The 15,348-nt window shown below is 51.9% G+C and overlaps 1 protein-coding gene across 1 annotated transcript; it reads right to left on the bottom strand.

Moving 5' to 3' along the window:
• Positions 1-8,912: 8,912 nt before the first annotated feature.
• KCTD12B (potassium channel tetramerization domain containing 12B) lies at positions 8,913-11,948 on the bottom strand. The gene is made up of 2 exons (XM_004940770.5): positions 11,869-11,948; positions 8,913-10,802 (listed from the first exon to the last, which is right to left on the bottom strand). Exon 2 carries the CDS (start codon positions 10,777-10,779, stop codon positions 9,895-9,897), a length of 885 nt encoding a protein of 294 aa, XP_004940827.1. The 5' UTR covers positions 10,780-10,802; positions 11,869-11,948; the 3' UTR covers positions 8,913-9,894.
• Positions 11,949-15,348: the final 3,400 nt, after the last annotated feature.

The raw sequence follows: 15,348 nt of genomic DNA, 5'->3' as shown, positions 1-15,348 counted from the left end.
TGAGGGCACTGGAGATCCCGCAGCACACTAAACCTTGGTCAGCATCAACCCTTCTGCTGGCAGCCCATGCTCTGCCCTCCCCACCTGTGTTCCATGGTCCTGCATTCATCTATATTTTTTACAACTCCTCCTCAAAAAGACATCCCGGGGGGCTGAGGCTGGGCACAACAGGTGGGCTGCCAAGCAGGGAGGAACCGGGAACCGGGAGTCTCTAGCAGTGTGCTGTGATTAATTTCTAATGGCTAAGCCTTTTGAGCAGTGGTTTCAGATGTAAATAATTGCCTGCTGCAGGTACACAGGCTGGATGAGGAAACTTCACTGCTTGGCACAGCCATTCAACAACCATTTGCATGAAGCACTGTGCACTTTGTCTTGCTCAGCTGCTGACAAAGGCATCAATTGGGTCATTAACTTGATTTTCCCAATCAGTTTGGCTACTGAAAGGGCCAACCATTATCTTTACATAGGAAATGCTCCATAAACTCCATCAGCTCCGGGCTGTGCCTGCTACCCTGGGGACCCTTCATCATCTTTGTGGCCACCCTTTGGATGCACTCTGATAGATTGGTGTCCTTATACTGTGGCACACAAACTATGCACAGTGCTCAAGGTGAGGCCATACCAACTCAGTGAGTGGGACAATGAAAGAAAGGGAGATTTCCACTCAGATTTCCTCTCAGCACACGGCCCCAACCAGCTCCATCACTACAGAGGAGCAGGTTGGTCACTGACCTACTCAGCTGACTCCCAGACCGCTTCTGTCCAGCCAGGTTGTTCAGTCCATGCTTAACTGATTGCTACAGAAGCCCAAAGCACAGTTTCTTATGGGTTTTGCACACACACCACGAGTGTATCTTAAGCCTACAGCTTAAGTGTCTTTGGAGAGTCCTGGTGGAGTCCACGGAGAGACATCTGCACCTCTAATGCTGTGAATGCCCCCGTGTTAGATGCCCAGGTGCCACCTCCAGATGGGCATCTCATCCTCCACTTCTGCTGGACTACCAAAGGACAACCAGCTCAGACTGATATCCAGCTTGAAGATGCTGAAGTTAGTGCAGATCAGTGTAACCGGCTGCACAAACTGCCAGCTTCAGGCAAGTAAATAATCTGTATTGGCAATGGCTCCATGTTGAAGGTGCAATCTCAGCTGTAATGGCCTCGCTAGTGAGGACGGCCTCACATTAATAGCTCCCTCTGTGCTGGGGTGCTGATGTGTGGAGAATGGGTTGAGCTCCTGAGGGACACAGTCAGCTGCCCATTTCCAAGGAAGCAGTCCATGCTTCGGCAATGTGGGACCTGCACGTGTTAAACCACAGATGTTCTTAGCCCCCTCCAACATTATTTCATCTAAGACCTTGATAAATATCTGAGAGTACACAGAGCTGTTGATCTTATCACTGGTGGGATGTATGTCTGTACAGCAGGTCGCAGTGACCACCTCTAGCCGGGGGATGTCTAAGTGCAGGTGCACATGGGGAAGCCTTCTTTGCCCTGGGTGGGCTGGGAGTCATGTGAGCATCTCTTCCCTAGTGAGCCTGCAGTCTCCTCTTGGCAGCTTCTACCAAAAATTCCCATTAATTGTGTTGAAATTCTTCCTCCTGCCAGGACCACTCTCCTGTCCCTTTACAACTGTCCATCCACTTGGCATCGGGGGTGGGAAGTTCTGATGAAGAATTTCAGCTTAAATGGTTTCTTACTGAAACAGAATCTGGGGAGAAATAATTGCTTCCAGTGGGATTTTTGATGATTAACTACAGAAAGAAAACCAGAGTTTCTGGAATAAAAAGAAGTGGGTAGGTTTGAAGATGGGAAGGAAAGGGAAGGGAAGGGAAGGGAAGGGAAGGGAAGGGAAGGGAAGGGAAGGGAAGGGAAGGGAAGGGAAGGGAAGGGAAGGGAAGGGAAGGGAAGGGAAGGGAAGGGAAGGGAAGGGAAGGGAAGGGAGAAGGAGAGGGAAAGAGGAAAAGGAAAAGGAAAAGGAAAAGGAAAAGGAAAAGGAAAAGGAAAAGGAAAAGGAAAAGGAAAAGGAAAAGGAAAAGGAAAAGGAACAGGAGTTCTCTGGGAGAAACCATCACTGCAACACTCAGCAGGGCTAACTGAGTGCCTCCCAGTCAATGTTAGAACAAGGAAGGCTTCCCAGTTCCTGCCAAGCCTCTGCTTGACAGGAGAAAGGGCAGCCTGTCCTTCATTTTCATGACACTGACAGATGACCTCAGCTCCTGCAGAGAGAGGGAGGAGAACTGCCTACAGCAAACTTCCCTGGTGCCAGGACCCCATTTCTCTTAGAAAATATCCCATCTCATGGAATAATCTTTGCTTTCTGGAATCTGCAAAAGCACTAAAATTGGGGTTAGGACGGGAGGAATGTTAGGGAGAAGAGTTCCAGACTCTCTGGTTAAATTAGCCTGGAGGTATTTGACGCAAGGCAACATACCCTTATTGTAACCCCAATGTATTGGGTACACATTCAGCTTTCTGGCGTGCTGAGAAGCACTTTCCTGCCCAGTTTTGCTCGTGCGATTTCAAGAAGACTGGGAACTCTTCCAAGCTGGGACTTGGGGACTTCAGTTCCCCGAAGCAATATGAGTGTTAAAGACTGCAGTGTGACTGCTTGTTGATTTTTGTTTCCCTGGGGTTTTGTGTTAAGGACTCCTGGCACGCAAAGAACAATGACATTTTGGGAACGCCCACCGGGAAATGTTTGGCCGCACCCTCACTTTCTCCGGACTTGGAGTCTCTCCATTAAAATTGAATGGAGTCAAATGAGATGTTTCCACTTACACAAGAGAGAAGTTGGAAACGCAGCTGCGTTGTGCGGAGACTTTAAAAACGCAGGTTCTCCAGAAAAGAAAAGAGAAGCCTCAAATGTCAGGGTGGCTCCAAAATCAGTGAGATGAGGGAGCTGCCAGATCGCATAGGAAGCCGTGGTTGTGGAGCTGAGCAGAGCAGGGAGCCGTGCTGGTGACAGGAGGCTTGCGAAATGGCTTCCTGTTGACTTCTCTCTTGTTTTTTCTCCATCAACCACAGGCTCTACCTACAGTGCCAGCACTGCGTGCGGAATCCCTATCCCTGACGCCCCATTATCTCTATTCCTCCTCTCCTGAACCAGGATGCAGCTGTATGTCCCTGCCCACAGTCCCTTGCACTGTCCCCTTGCACCTACAGAAGAAGACCACCTCCTGGGTTCTTTGTGGCATTTAATCCTGTGAGCTGATTTAAATAGTATATTAACAAAAAGACCTAGTTGTAATGAGAGAAATAGGGTATCATTGCATGGACTTCACTAAACAAGCTGTAATCTCTTGTTCTGCTGTAGAGGGGAAGGATTTAGGGTTTTACACTTCTTATTTTTGCTTGAAAGCCTCAGTTTTGGGGAAGCGATCCCCAGCTGGGGTAAGGCAGTGTAACTCAGTGGGTTTCTTACTTATCTGCAGGGGGAACTTGGGGCTGTTTAAGCAGAGTTGGCCCAGGTGAGCAACGGATGGAGTCTGGCCATCTAAGGATATGCCAAGAGGCTCCTTGCCCTTAATGCTGCTCCCTCTGCAATGTGCCCCATGGATGAATGAAGAACTGTGGCCTTTTTCACCAGACCGTATCCCTTTGGGTGCTCAAGGGTAGGGAAAATCATCAAATTCTCTGTCTGCAAGTATCTGCTAATCTGGTTCTGATAAACACTGACTGTCTGGCCAACTCTCAAACACAAGACTGTTAAGGAAAACTTGACATGCTTTTTTTTTTTTTTTTTAAGTTTCCTTTATTTATTTTATTTGGGCCTTTGAGCCTTAAACTCATGCTTTTGTTTGGTTTTTGGTTTTGAGCCTTCCCTGTCACGGAAAAGGGCTTGGAATTAAAAACCAAACAAAGGCAAAAGCTAAGAGTCTAACGGCACTTCTAAGCTAAGCAGCAGGGGATTTGGCCCTCGTAAAACTGAAACTCTGAACGCCCTGGTGGGGTCTGTCTCCATGCCGAGGCTCTGATGGCCACTTTGGCCAGTCCAGCATGGCTCTGCCACTGTCTGGTGGCTCTGGGGACAGCTCTGCACACAGTGGTAGTCACCAGCCTGCCCACAAGGCTCCCATGAAGCCACCGCAAGATTTACTCCGGACTTCGTGTGCTCTTTCATTAAACAAAAAACCATACTCTTGTTTTTAGAGATCCACTCGCTTGGCCTGGCCTCTCCTTCCATCAGGGACTTCTCCTCTCACCAAGGTACCACCACCTCACTCCAGACCCAAGTGGAAGGCAGAGGTTTGCTCAGGGTTTCATTCACCGGGCCCTGCCTGATTGTCTTCAGCTAACAACACGGCGTGTTGACATCTGCTGGACTGCTGCCTGCTTCAGAGCATCCCTCTGGCTCAGATGCCTCACCAAGCTCTGGGGATCGCCCTTTGCTCTATTCTTATGGCTATTTCATCACTTGGGCAAATTCTCCTGGGATGAAGGAAGAGTGGGTACAGGGAAGCCACCACTTAAGGCAGGCAGGCAGTGAATGCCTGAGAGCCTCAAAACCTCCTCTGAGCTCAGCTCAAAGCTCATGTTTTGTTTCAACTGTGCGTTGCCTTGCAGTTGAGAGGAAATCCAGGCATTTATGAAACACTCAGCAGTTCAAGCTTGGAGCTGTGCTGTCCTGGCTGCTTGATCAATAGCATCTGGCTGAAGCTTATAATGAAAAGCAGGCGGCTGGCTGTACAGGGGTAAGAAACTGCTGTGATTTGAACTAGTAAGAGTAGGCTTAAGTCAGGGCAGGGACACTCAGGCTTCAGAAACCTCTGCTGTTCGATCACCCATCTGATCAGACCTTGGGAACAGTAGAGAGCTGCACTGCACCAGCACTGCCTCCTTTGCCCTCCTCTCCTCCCTTTGAAGAATAATTCATTTCTTATGTCCATGGGGCATTTAGGGGTACAAATCCCAGAGCTGCAGCATGCGTGCTCAGAGCCACAATCTGACCACATTTGTGGCTCAAATCATAAGCTTTAAGCATCTGAGCATCTTTGATACTCCAGCTCTGCTCAGGACCTCCAGCTGCTTCCATGGGGACAAAAATAACTGTCTCTTCAGATCCTGCATGGGCTCAGCAGGCTGCCTGCCCATACAGCTCACACAGGGCAGGGAACACACAAAGTCTGTTCTCTCGTGTGCTTTGGTTGCTTAAGGGTTGAGCTCATGCCTGAGCAGGTGAAGGGGACTTGAGGAAGTTGGGCATTGGAGTGCCAACCGAAGAGCTCTCTGAAAGGCCCTGGGTGTCAGAATGAGCTGTGGTGGCCTGGATAGGCTGTGCCAATCCCTCTCCTCTGCCCAAGTTGACTTTGATGTGGTTCTTGTCCTCAGGTGTGACTCTAGACAGCATGGAGTCAGCCATGGCATCAGTTTGGGAGAACACACCAAGGATCTCACCTGTGGAAAAAGAGGATGCAATGTGCTCCTCCTCCCTGCTTTGCTTAGAGGTCCTCTGAGTGATGATGGGAGAGGACCATGATGAGGCCAATTTCATCTCACTTGCTTCAACAACCAGAAGCACGATGCCATCCCTGCCTGCTAGTCCCTCACTAGCATTTGCCAGCGCTCCTAAATTCATCCAGGGAGGCCGGGCTTGTACAGCTCCTCCAGTACCACCTGCCAGCTGATTTGTGTTTTGTACACAAATGCTCTTCTTAATGCTTTTTATGTCCCTGATTAGAATTGCAAGAGAGGGTGGCATGCAGCAAAGAGCTGAGCTTATCCTCCATAATGGCTTCACGTTCCTCTGCCTCCTGCAGAATCACATCATCCAGTTTGGGGCTGGAAGTAGTCAACTGTGGGGCTGAGTGAAATTTTCTGCTCTCCAGAGTACTGACTGAACAGGGGGAAAATGGATTTCTGATGGGAGATTTGTCCTGCTGCCTGGGGTGCTGGGGTCCTTAGGAGTCGTGTTAAGGGCAGTGCTGGCAAAGTGGGCCTGCAGCACAGTGCCTCTAACTTGGAAAAGGGTAAGGAGGGAGAGGGGACACACAGCTGGGATGTAGTGATTGTTCTATGAGCTCGAGCTTCACTTAGATGAAAGCTGTTGTAGCCTGTTTGCAAGGAGGTCTTTCAACCGGATACTGCACAGCTCTCCCAGGGGAGGTGGGGTGAGAACTCCCCACCATCTACCACCTAGGACTATGCAAAACCTTTTTAACTGGAAAACCTTTCAAGAAAATCATCTGCAAGTCACAAAGACACCAGCTTAAGCTCAGAACAAGCTGTCAGTCAGCACAGTCTGAACAAGCTTCCTTTGGTAAAGTGCTTCTGCAGCTCTCCATCTTCTGATGTGCCGAGCAGTCCCAGGTCTCCTGCAGGTTGGGATTTCCAGGTGGTAGATGGGGTTTCTGCATCTAACCTTTCTATCTTCTGCTCGTTCATGAGGCGAAGACCCCATGAGGACTACTCCTTGTCTGCTTCCCAGCCACCGATATTGATCCCCTCTATCCTTATTGCATCCTGGCAGGACAGAGCAGAGCTTCTGGAACAACCAGGTATTTCTGCCACCAAAGTGATCCCTCATGGAAGGGCTGAAAACAGACCCAGAAACAAAATGTTTTCAGATGTTCTCTCATGGTGGCAGAAGTGTCTGATGGAGACAGATGGGATTTGGCTTCTGTTTCACAGGGCAGGCTGCTCAGATCTGCATTGTTGTGCAGAACAAGACGCCGAGAGAGCAATAACCAGCAATTTGTGGGCAGGGCGCCTGCCTGGGAACGCAGACCCATGGGTTCACCTTCCCACTTATTTGAATGAGCGATATTATTTTAGGATGGATGGTTTTCTAGGGACCTCTAAATGAAAGGGTGAGCTGCATTATCCCTCAGTGGGAAAACAAGCTTTGAAAGCTCAGCCTCCCCCCTTGAACGCAGAGCCCTGGCTTTCTGAAACTCAGCAGCTGCTGCTGCAGCTTGGGGGAGCTTTGTGGTGAGAGCAGCCACCATCCCAAGGGATGCTCTCGCCCACCGTGCTCTGTGTCCCTCCGTGAGGGGCCCCATACTTCACTGAGGCCACCTGGGAGGCTGTGAGCTTCTTATGGCATGCTAAAACCCACCTGCAAAGTAGGTGGTCTGGCATATAGAATCATAGAATCATTAAAGTTGGAAAAGACCACGAAGATCACCTAGTCCAACCATCAACCCATTGAACATAGGGATGGGTGGGCTTCTTCACATCTAGCTTAATGCAGTCCCCACCTCTCATTTACAGCAGGGCTCCCTTCAGAAAAGCCAATGACGACTCAGTGCAGGTCAGATTGAAAGAATCACAGGGATGCCTTCTGGCTGTGGACTTTTGCAAACACAGCACTTGCATCCCCCAACACATGTGCAACCCATCCTGATTTACTATGGATGCTGACAGCGGTTGGTCTGCCCACGCGTAACCCACGTGCCCATCCATGGAGGTGCCAGCAGAGCCATCCACCACTGAGCTGTGGCAGTCGGCTCCTCCTCAAAGCCCTAAGGATGAATGAAGAACAGGGCTGCCCTCCTGGGAAGGCAAAGATCACCTCCAGGTCCAGCAAGCTCGAGGGAAGCAAACTGAGCAAGACCCAACGCTTCCCTTGAGCAGAAATGCCCAGGAGAAGGAGCAGCAGGTGAAAGAGATGGTATCAGGAAAGCACCTTCTGCCCTTTTTCCTTGAAACCCTGGTGAAAGAGAGCTTCCCTCCTGCCCTCAGCCACCCACTTCTTTTTGCCCTGCTTGAGTGACTTGCTGTGATGGCTCAGAGGATAAGAACCTCGATTGGATGATTTTCTGCACCACCACTTCTCTGCACATTGTTTCTCCTAAGGATCCAATTAACCAGGCTCTCCTCCCAGCCATGGGCTGCAGCGAAAGCACACTCTTTCTATTACTGAATGTATTCAAAGAAAATAAAAAGAAACAGCCCCAAATTTGTCAGAGCTGAGAGAGTTAGACCTCAGTATTTTTACACAAAGCATCGGTTTTCAAACGATTCAAAGCCATTCTGCTCCAATCATATTTTGCATGGCGTATAGGGCTTAACAGCCCACATCACACAGCCCTGCAGATTGACACCACATTGACTTTGTTGTTATGGTTTCCCCATTGGGAAAAACACCTTATCCCAGGAGATCCATTTTTTCAGACCAGTTTCAGGGGGGAAAAGCAGATATCTTAACACTGGCATTACTCATAAGGCAGCAATTTCTTTTTCCAATCATCAGTCCTCATTGCTTAAAGAATAAAATCTTTAATTAAAAAAAAAAAAAAACACAAAAAACTAAACAGTGTCCGTCCTCCCCTATGGAAAGGGATTTAATTCTGCCCTTCACCCTCCCTGAAGAGCTCAAGTTCCCTTTTCTCTTTTGCAAGCTGGTTGTAATTTCCTCTTTAAGATGCTGCTGCAATGAGGAATGTGCCCTTATAAAAATAGCGTTTTCACCTTCTGCTTCATCCGGACACAGAATGCCTTGCTGTAAAGTTGTAGCTATCCCTGCCTGCCAGAAGGCTTCAGCCCTCCTGCTTCATTGGAAACCAGCTGCGAACCTCCCTCCTGGCTGAACCCTGGGCAGAAACACCTCTTTGGCTGGCATCCAGCTGGCAAAACTCCCTAACCCAGGGCTTTACCTCGTGCCGCTCGAGGAGATGAGAAAGAAGGCAGGGAGCTGAGTGCTGGGATGCTGAGACTCAGCACAGCCATGGGGAGGGATCGGGGGGTGGACCAGGGGATGACAGTTGGTGATTTGGGATCGCATCAGCACCCCTGCAGGGCTGGGTGGTATGGTCCAGCTTGGAGGGCTCAAAGAGGAGGGGAGAGGGGCAAAGCGAGGCAAGGCAGATTTGAGTTCGAACACATGCACTAACGCACATCGCTCCCATTGCCCTACTTGAGCAACGCCCCTGGGTGCACACACAAACCTCCTTGCAGACGCACACACGGGCGAGTGGGTTTTGTTCCTTTATTACACATCGCCCAGCAAAGCAGCGGCCAGCCCTGACAGGCTGCGGAGAGCTGCGAGTGGAGAGTCCATCAGAGAGACTGCCCAAAGTGCAACGATATTCACATTCGGCAATTATTCCTTTGGACCTACAGCGGCTGAGCCCAGATGATGCCTCCAGTGCAATTCTAACCCATCCCCCTGCAGCCTGCAGGGATGTGAGGGCACGTTTTGGACAGCCCTCCAAGGAGTTTGAGGGATGTGTAAGCATTTGACGCCCTATAGTAATAAGCCTCCCCCCACCCACCTCCCCCCAACAGGTATCTCAGCCCCTACCCACCCCCACTCCCCAAACCGAGGCACCCCAGGGCAGCAGTGATGCTTCAAACCAGAAACCCTGACACAGGGTGAGGGTGCGGCTTTAGCTAACCTTCCCCAGCACTGACAGTCGAAACGCTAAGCTGCTTACAGGGGCTAATGGCCATACATCCATGCTGTGAGGCTGCATCTTCCCTCCAGCTGCCCTCCTCTCTGCTGCCCACCTTTCTCCACGTCCTTAACCCAACACTTGGGCTCCTCGGTTGCTCAAGCACGGTGTCTGCAGCATGGTCCCGCTTGGCTGCGGGGCATAGAGCATGAGAGCCGAGTTCGGTATCCATCACAGATGGGATCCTGGCACAGTTCGGTGTCCCACCCCTCCCACCCAAAACACGCGCTGCGGCAACGTCCAAGTCCACGCGTCTGGGAGGGTTGGGAGCTACTGCAGGATTTGGAGAGAGGGAAGGAGTCTGGTGGCCGACAGCTGCTACAAGGAGGAGCCAAACAGGATCGAAGTGGAGGAAGGAGGGGAAAAAAACCAAGAACAAACTCAAAAAGGAGACAAAAGGGGGACGCTGGGATTCAGGGGACGGATGTCTACCTTCTAAAGGCAACAGGAGAGGAAAGGGAGAGTTGGCGTTCGGTGGTTTGGCGGGTGTTTATTTTTGGTGTCACTCACGATAGAAAACATATTCGGTGTAAGAGGTCCAGATCCTGTCGTCTGTCTGGTCATGGGCGAAGGCACAGGTGCCCGTGGAGTTGCAAGCCACCATGTGGAAGCCAGCGTCGGCCAGTTTGTCAAAGGCTTGCTCCAGGAAGGTGAATTTGAGGTAGTACCGGGAGGTGTACCTCTCCGGGGGCCTGTCTGGGTCCCTGCTCTCATTCAAGGTATCCCCAAAGACCTCCTTGGCCAGCGACGTCTTGCCGCAGACCATGATCCGCGCCACCCGGCGGAACTTGGCATCCGTCTGGCTGTCCCTGCCCAGCGTGTAGGAGCCGCGGTAGCCGATGGTGATGAACCCGGCCCTGCGGATGTCAGGGCCGGCAGCGCCCGCCGTGCCCGTGCCCCCGGCACCGCCAGCCCCGGCACTGGGGAGCGCGGCGCTGGCAGCGGTCAGGCTGCGGGCGGCGTCGGCGCTGGGGGACAGCTCCTCGGGGTCACTTTGGCACGGGTCGTCCCCCAGCGAGTTCTGCTTGCTGAGCTTGGGGGCCAGCATCTTCACCAGCTCCGGCAGCATGAAGTACTCAGCCTCTCGCTGCAGCCGGCTGCGCTCCGGGAAGTGCTCGGGCAGCACCAGCTGCTGGTCCCTCATGTAATCCAGGATGTAGCGGAAGAGGAAGCCGTCCCGATCCACGAAGAAGCGGCCCTTGCTGTCACGAGCCAAGGAACGGACGTTCTTCTGCGTGAACATCTCCCAGAGCAGCGAGCCCGGCACGCTGATCAGGGTGGGGTGCCGGGTGATGTAGACTTGTCCGCCCACGTTGAGCTCAATGATTTCAGGGAAAGGCAAATCCTCGCTGGGTTTGGCACAGCCCGCGCTGTCCGCCAGGGCCATTGTGAGCTACTGCTGCTTCCCACCTGCAACAGAAAGCAGCGCCGTGCCCGGGTTAAGCTTGCCAGCCAACGTGGTCCCGCCAACCCCAAACCCAATTGCGCTCCTTTCTCACCTGCGAGCAGTATGAGATCTGGCCCCGTCCCTATGGCAGCCTGGAAGTCAGCTCTCTTCCCTAATCCTTATCTTGGATTAGCATGCCAAGGGAGCAGGAGGGGAGTTAATGAACCACAGGGCTGTCAGAAATGCAAGTGTACAGGACAGAGTGGCTGTGCCGTTGGCACTCCTACTCCACGCTCGCTCCCGGAAAGCACTCAATAGAGGCTCAGGCCAAGCTGAGGACTGCTGGCATCTCCCCAGGGGTCTGGGACCAAGTGAAGCACTGCGCTGCAGACCCAGCCTTGGGTCTGATACCCCTTATTCATGCATTTTCCACAGGCAAGCTGTTTATTTGACATTGCTGGACACCCCAAATTAGTATTCACGTAAACCTGGCTCAAGAGACGGGCTCCCAGTCCAGCCCATGCTCTGTGCAGGGGTTTGGGACTGAAGGGAAAAGGGGTTTCTCTGCAGCAACCCTGGCAGTGCTGCCCGATGCTGTGCCCGGTGTGATGCCAGCACAGCTCCCAGGTCGCTGCGCTCCCCGCGGGGCCACGTCCCACATCCAAAGGACATCAGCAAGCATTGCCACATCCCCGCGTCCTGCCGTACGGCTCTGTGAGAGCGGCACCAAAGGATCCTCAACTCAAATTACACAGAAATCGGAGGGCAAAGGCAAAACTCGCCGGTGGGGAGAGCTGAGGCTGAGTTTTGCGTCCGCGTGTCCTTCCAGTTCATAGCAGAGGGACTTCGGTGAGAATGAGCTCTGAGCTCGGGCAGGGATGGAACGGGGGTCCCCCTGGCTCCCACCTCCCGGGTCTGCTCCTCGGTGGCTTTGAGTCCGAGATCATTTTGGGGGGAGGATATGCACCGGGCAGAGGGGAGGACACACAAAGCAACCCCCCGTGCTCAGCGGCTGAAGCCGGAGCCGCTCTCGGGGCTGCTGGCTTTTCGGGGCCGCTCCCGTTCCCGGTTCCCCGCCGCCCCCGTTACCTCCGCTCCGCTGGGCGCTGGGCAGGGCGAGCCCAGCAGTGCCGCTCCGTGCCGCGCTGTCGCTCCGCGCCGCTCTGCCCGCCCGGCCCTGGCCCCGCCGTTTTATGGCCGGGAAAGCTGCGAGCGCCTTCCCCCGGCGGCCCCGGACCCGCCTCGCCTCCGCCTTCTCTCCCCGCCTTCTCCCGTCGCTGCGAACCCTCCCGGCACTGGGGAGCTCGGGATCGGAGATACCGAGCGGGTGTGTGTGGGGGTTCTCCTCCAAATTAGGGATTGGTCCCCGACGCCCTCATCCAGCAGGAAAACCCCTGTGGCGCCCACATTGCGGTGGCACCACGCACAGAGTGGACACACATCCCCAGGCAAATGATGGCCGGGCTGCCTCTCGTCCTGCAGCCTGGCCTCAGCCACCCTCCCGTGTCCCCACACCTGTACCCGTTTCGCCCCTATTCCCATCGCCGTGGGGTTTGAAGTGTCCCTGTCGAAGTGTCCCCGCATGCACAGGGACGGCAGATCCCTGCAGCCACAGCCCCATGCAGCCCTCACTGCTTTGTCCTCACCCGTGTTAGCACCCATGTCAGCACCCATGTCAGGCCTCATGGGGACACCGCGAGGCAAAACGTAGCTGCAGAGCCCTGACCTGAGATTATCTGCGACTTTATTTATGTGACATCTGTCAAATTTTGTAAAGGCAGAAACTGTAATTTTTTCTTCACCTGACGTTCAGACCTTGCACAGAAAAAGTGCCTCAAACTAAATAAAGAAAGAAACGAACAACAACAACAACAAATCTGGAAAGGGAAATAGGGACTTTTAAGACATTATAATACTTTTTAAACCTCGGCATTCTATTTCACCTGCAAATGATAGAACTAAAAAGAAAAAGATGTTGAGGTCGGAGAGTTGAATTCCCCTCCCTTGGTTTGTTGTGTAGCTTGATAAGAGGTGGCTACTGAACCTAATGAAAACGCTGTCTGGGTCTGTGGATGGATGGATGGATGGATGGATGGATGGATGGATGGATGGATGGATGGATGGATGGATGGATGGATGGAAGGAAGGAAGAATGGATGGAAGGATGGATGGATGGATGCGTGGAAGGTGGAGGGATGGGTGGACGTAGGGATGGGTGGATGGGTGGAGGGAGGAGTGTATGCATGAAGGGAGGAATGGGTGGATAGATAGATGATGGAGATATTGCTTTGCTTATAAGGTAACTGAAGCACTCTCTTTGAAAGCGGTCTGTGGGCAAGTTTCCCATCCCCATGAAGGTGGGGAAGCACTGTAGGCCATCCTCCCTCTCACACATCCTGGCTTACTATGGACTTGCAGAAAAGCAAAATATGCAAGAAATCATCTTGATACTAATAGCTGTGCTTCTCTCTGGCCAAAATCCTGGTGGCAGTCACAAAACCTTGTCTGACACCAGCGTGAACAGATGTGGAGTAAGGAGCTTTGGACCTATGCAGATGTGAGCAGCCGGATGCAAATAACAGGCATGTTGTGAGGGCAGCTGGGCTTTGCATTAGAATTTTGCAGTGCAGCAAGGGCAAAGGCTCTGAGCCATGTGGAGAGGAAAAGGTGGAGGGGGAAGATCTGGGGAGTATCTTAGCTTTTGGTTGCTGGAAGTACTTAAGTTTCTCCTCCATCCTGCCCACTACTTTCTCCAGCTATGCCAGAAGGTGGTCTTTTTGAGACTTTCTAATGTTCCATCAAACCTAGCTGAGATTGCCAAAAAAAAACCCACAACCCAGCCCAAAACCCATTGGAGAGGGCAGAGGCAGAGGCACGCTATCTCACACAGCACGCACATGTGCGTGCCTGTCCTGCAATCATATTAATCTTCTTTTCTTAGGGAAAGAGCCTAAAAATAGCTTGAATTTGATAATACAGTTGGAAGGCTGTCCTTGGGGAATGACTGGGAGGCTCCTCACTGAAAATCCTCCCCCCACAACCCCTGGCAAGTTGGCATTGCTGTTGTTGAGGTCCTGGGAGGAAATGGAAAAACTCAGCATTGCCCTTGATGCTCAGTTCATGGCTCCAGGCGTGCAGCAAACTAGTGAAAGTGTGTTTCTACCTGTTGTCTGTGCCAACACATCCTGGAACGTTGCGTTCAGAAGGCTGAATATTAGATGGCTCTTTCCTCTCCAGTTGGTGTTCAGATGCATTATGCTCATGTTGCCAACAGGGAAGCACTGCTGCCTTCAACAGGCCATCCAAGTGCAAACACACCATGTCACTTTAGTGCTTTCCCAAAACTCAAGTTGGTGCATGTATTTTCATGAGCTGACATGGGAAGCATCCTCTGATGCCTGCAGCTTCCTCTAATCCAGGCCTCCGATGACATTTCTTGAGCAGTGTGAAGCGTGAGCTCTGGAGGAATGGAGGATGGTTGGGACCGTAGAAGCAACGAGTGCAGAAGAAACCACCAAGAGCTTTCATAAATCAGCCTTTTCAAGTCCTTCCAGAATGAACAAAACAGAACTTGGGTCCCTCTCTGACTTCCTGAAGACTTCTATCAGCCACAACAGAGGAACATGATTCATCCACGTCCCAAGAGAAGGAAGGAATGGGCTTAATTTGTATCTGTTTGCATCCACACTCTTATTTACTGAAAATGTGGTCTGATGATTGCAAATAAGGCACTGGCATAGCTTTCTGGCTGCTATTTTCAGCTCTTCATGTTCTCTGAGCTTGGACATAATTTGTTTTGCCTTGCAGGGCCATGACCTCCTCATTTGCAGACTGGGGGGGCCCTGCTCTCTGCAGCTACCATGAGCATTGCTGAATCCCCATTGTGCTACTCCACAGCTCTTTGGAAAGTGTTTAAGGGTGTATTTTAAGGACCGAAAGGACTATGAGCTGAAAACAAGGCAAGTGTTTTCCCGTTTTCTGTTATTTTTCTCAGCTAAGAAGGTAAAAAGGGGAAAAAAAATCAGCTACAAGCCCTGGTCTTGTGCTACACCATGTTGAGGGATGCTGTCAGAGAACTGATGGTGCTACATCTGCTCAGTTTCTTATCTAGAGACAACAGGGAAGAAACACTATCTGAGTGATGGATATTTGTTGGAGGAAAAGTCCCATATTCCATGTACGTCAGAAATGCCCGGCTGTTTGCACACAGAGGTTCAAATTCCACCTTGCTGCTGTTACAGTTCACAAATGAAGGCTGAGCACAGGGATCTTCTCTCTTCTTCCTCCCCTCAGTATTTCTCTCAGCTTTCCTTTTGCTGATCCCATCCTGCAGGCTGATTAGAATCCCCCTGCAGGATTTCCAGGTGTCAGTGGGAATAGTGGGGGATCACAGGCAGACAAGAGGAGGATGCTTGCCCACCCTAAGCTGCCCACAGATCAGCATAAACCCACTGACATCCCAGGGACAGAGCCCTGGCTCTCCTCCTTCCCCTCTCCTCCAGGAGCCGTGCAGGTCTGCGGGGAGGCGCAGACCCACACACACATGAAGTTAACTGGAAGTGACCACCC

This window comes from Gallus gallus, chromosome 4 (genome assembly GCF_016699485.2).
Source record: "Gallus gallus isolate bGalGal1 chromosome 4, bGalGal1.mat.broiler.GRCg7b, whole genome shotgun sequence".
Lineage (NCBI taxonomy): Eukaryota > Metazoa > Chordata > Aves > Galliformes > Phasianidae > Gallus > Gallus gallus.
This window is presented reverse-complemented; position numbering and strand designations above follow the sequence as displayed.

What these genes read in the sequence shown, in the direction of transcription:
- KCTD12B (XM_004940770.5), bottom strand. Translation starts at nt 10,779, where the DNA reads ATGGCCCTGGCGGACAGCGCGGGCTGTGCCAAACCCAGCGAGGATTTG.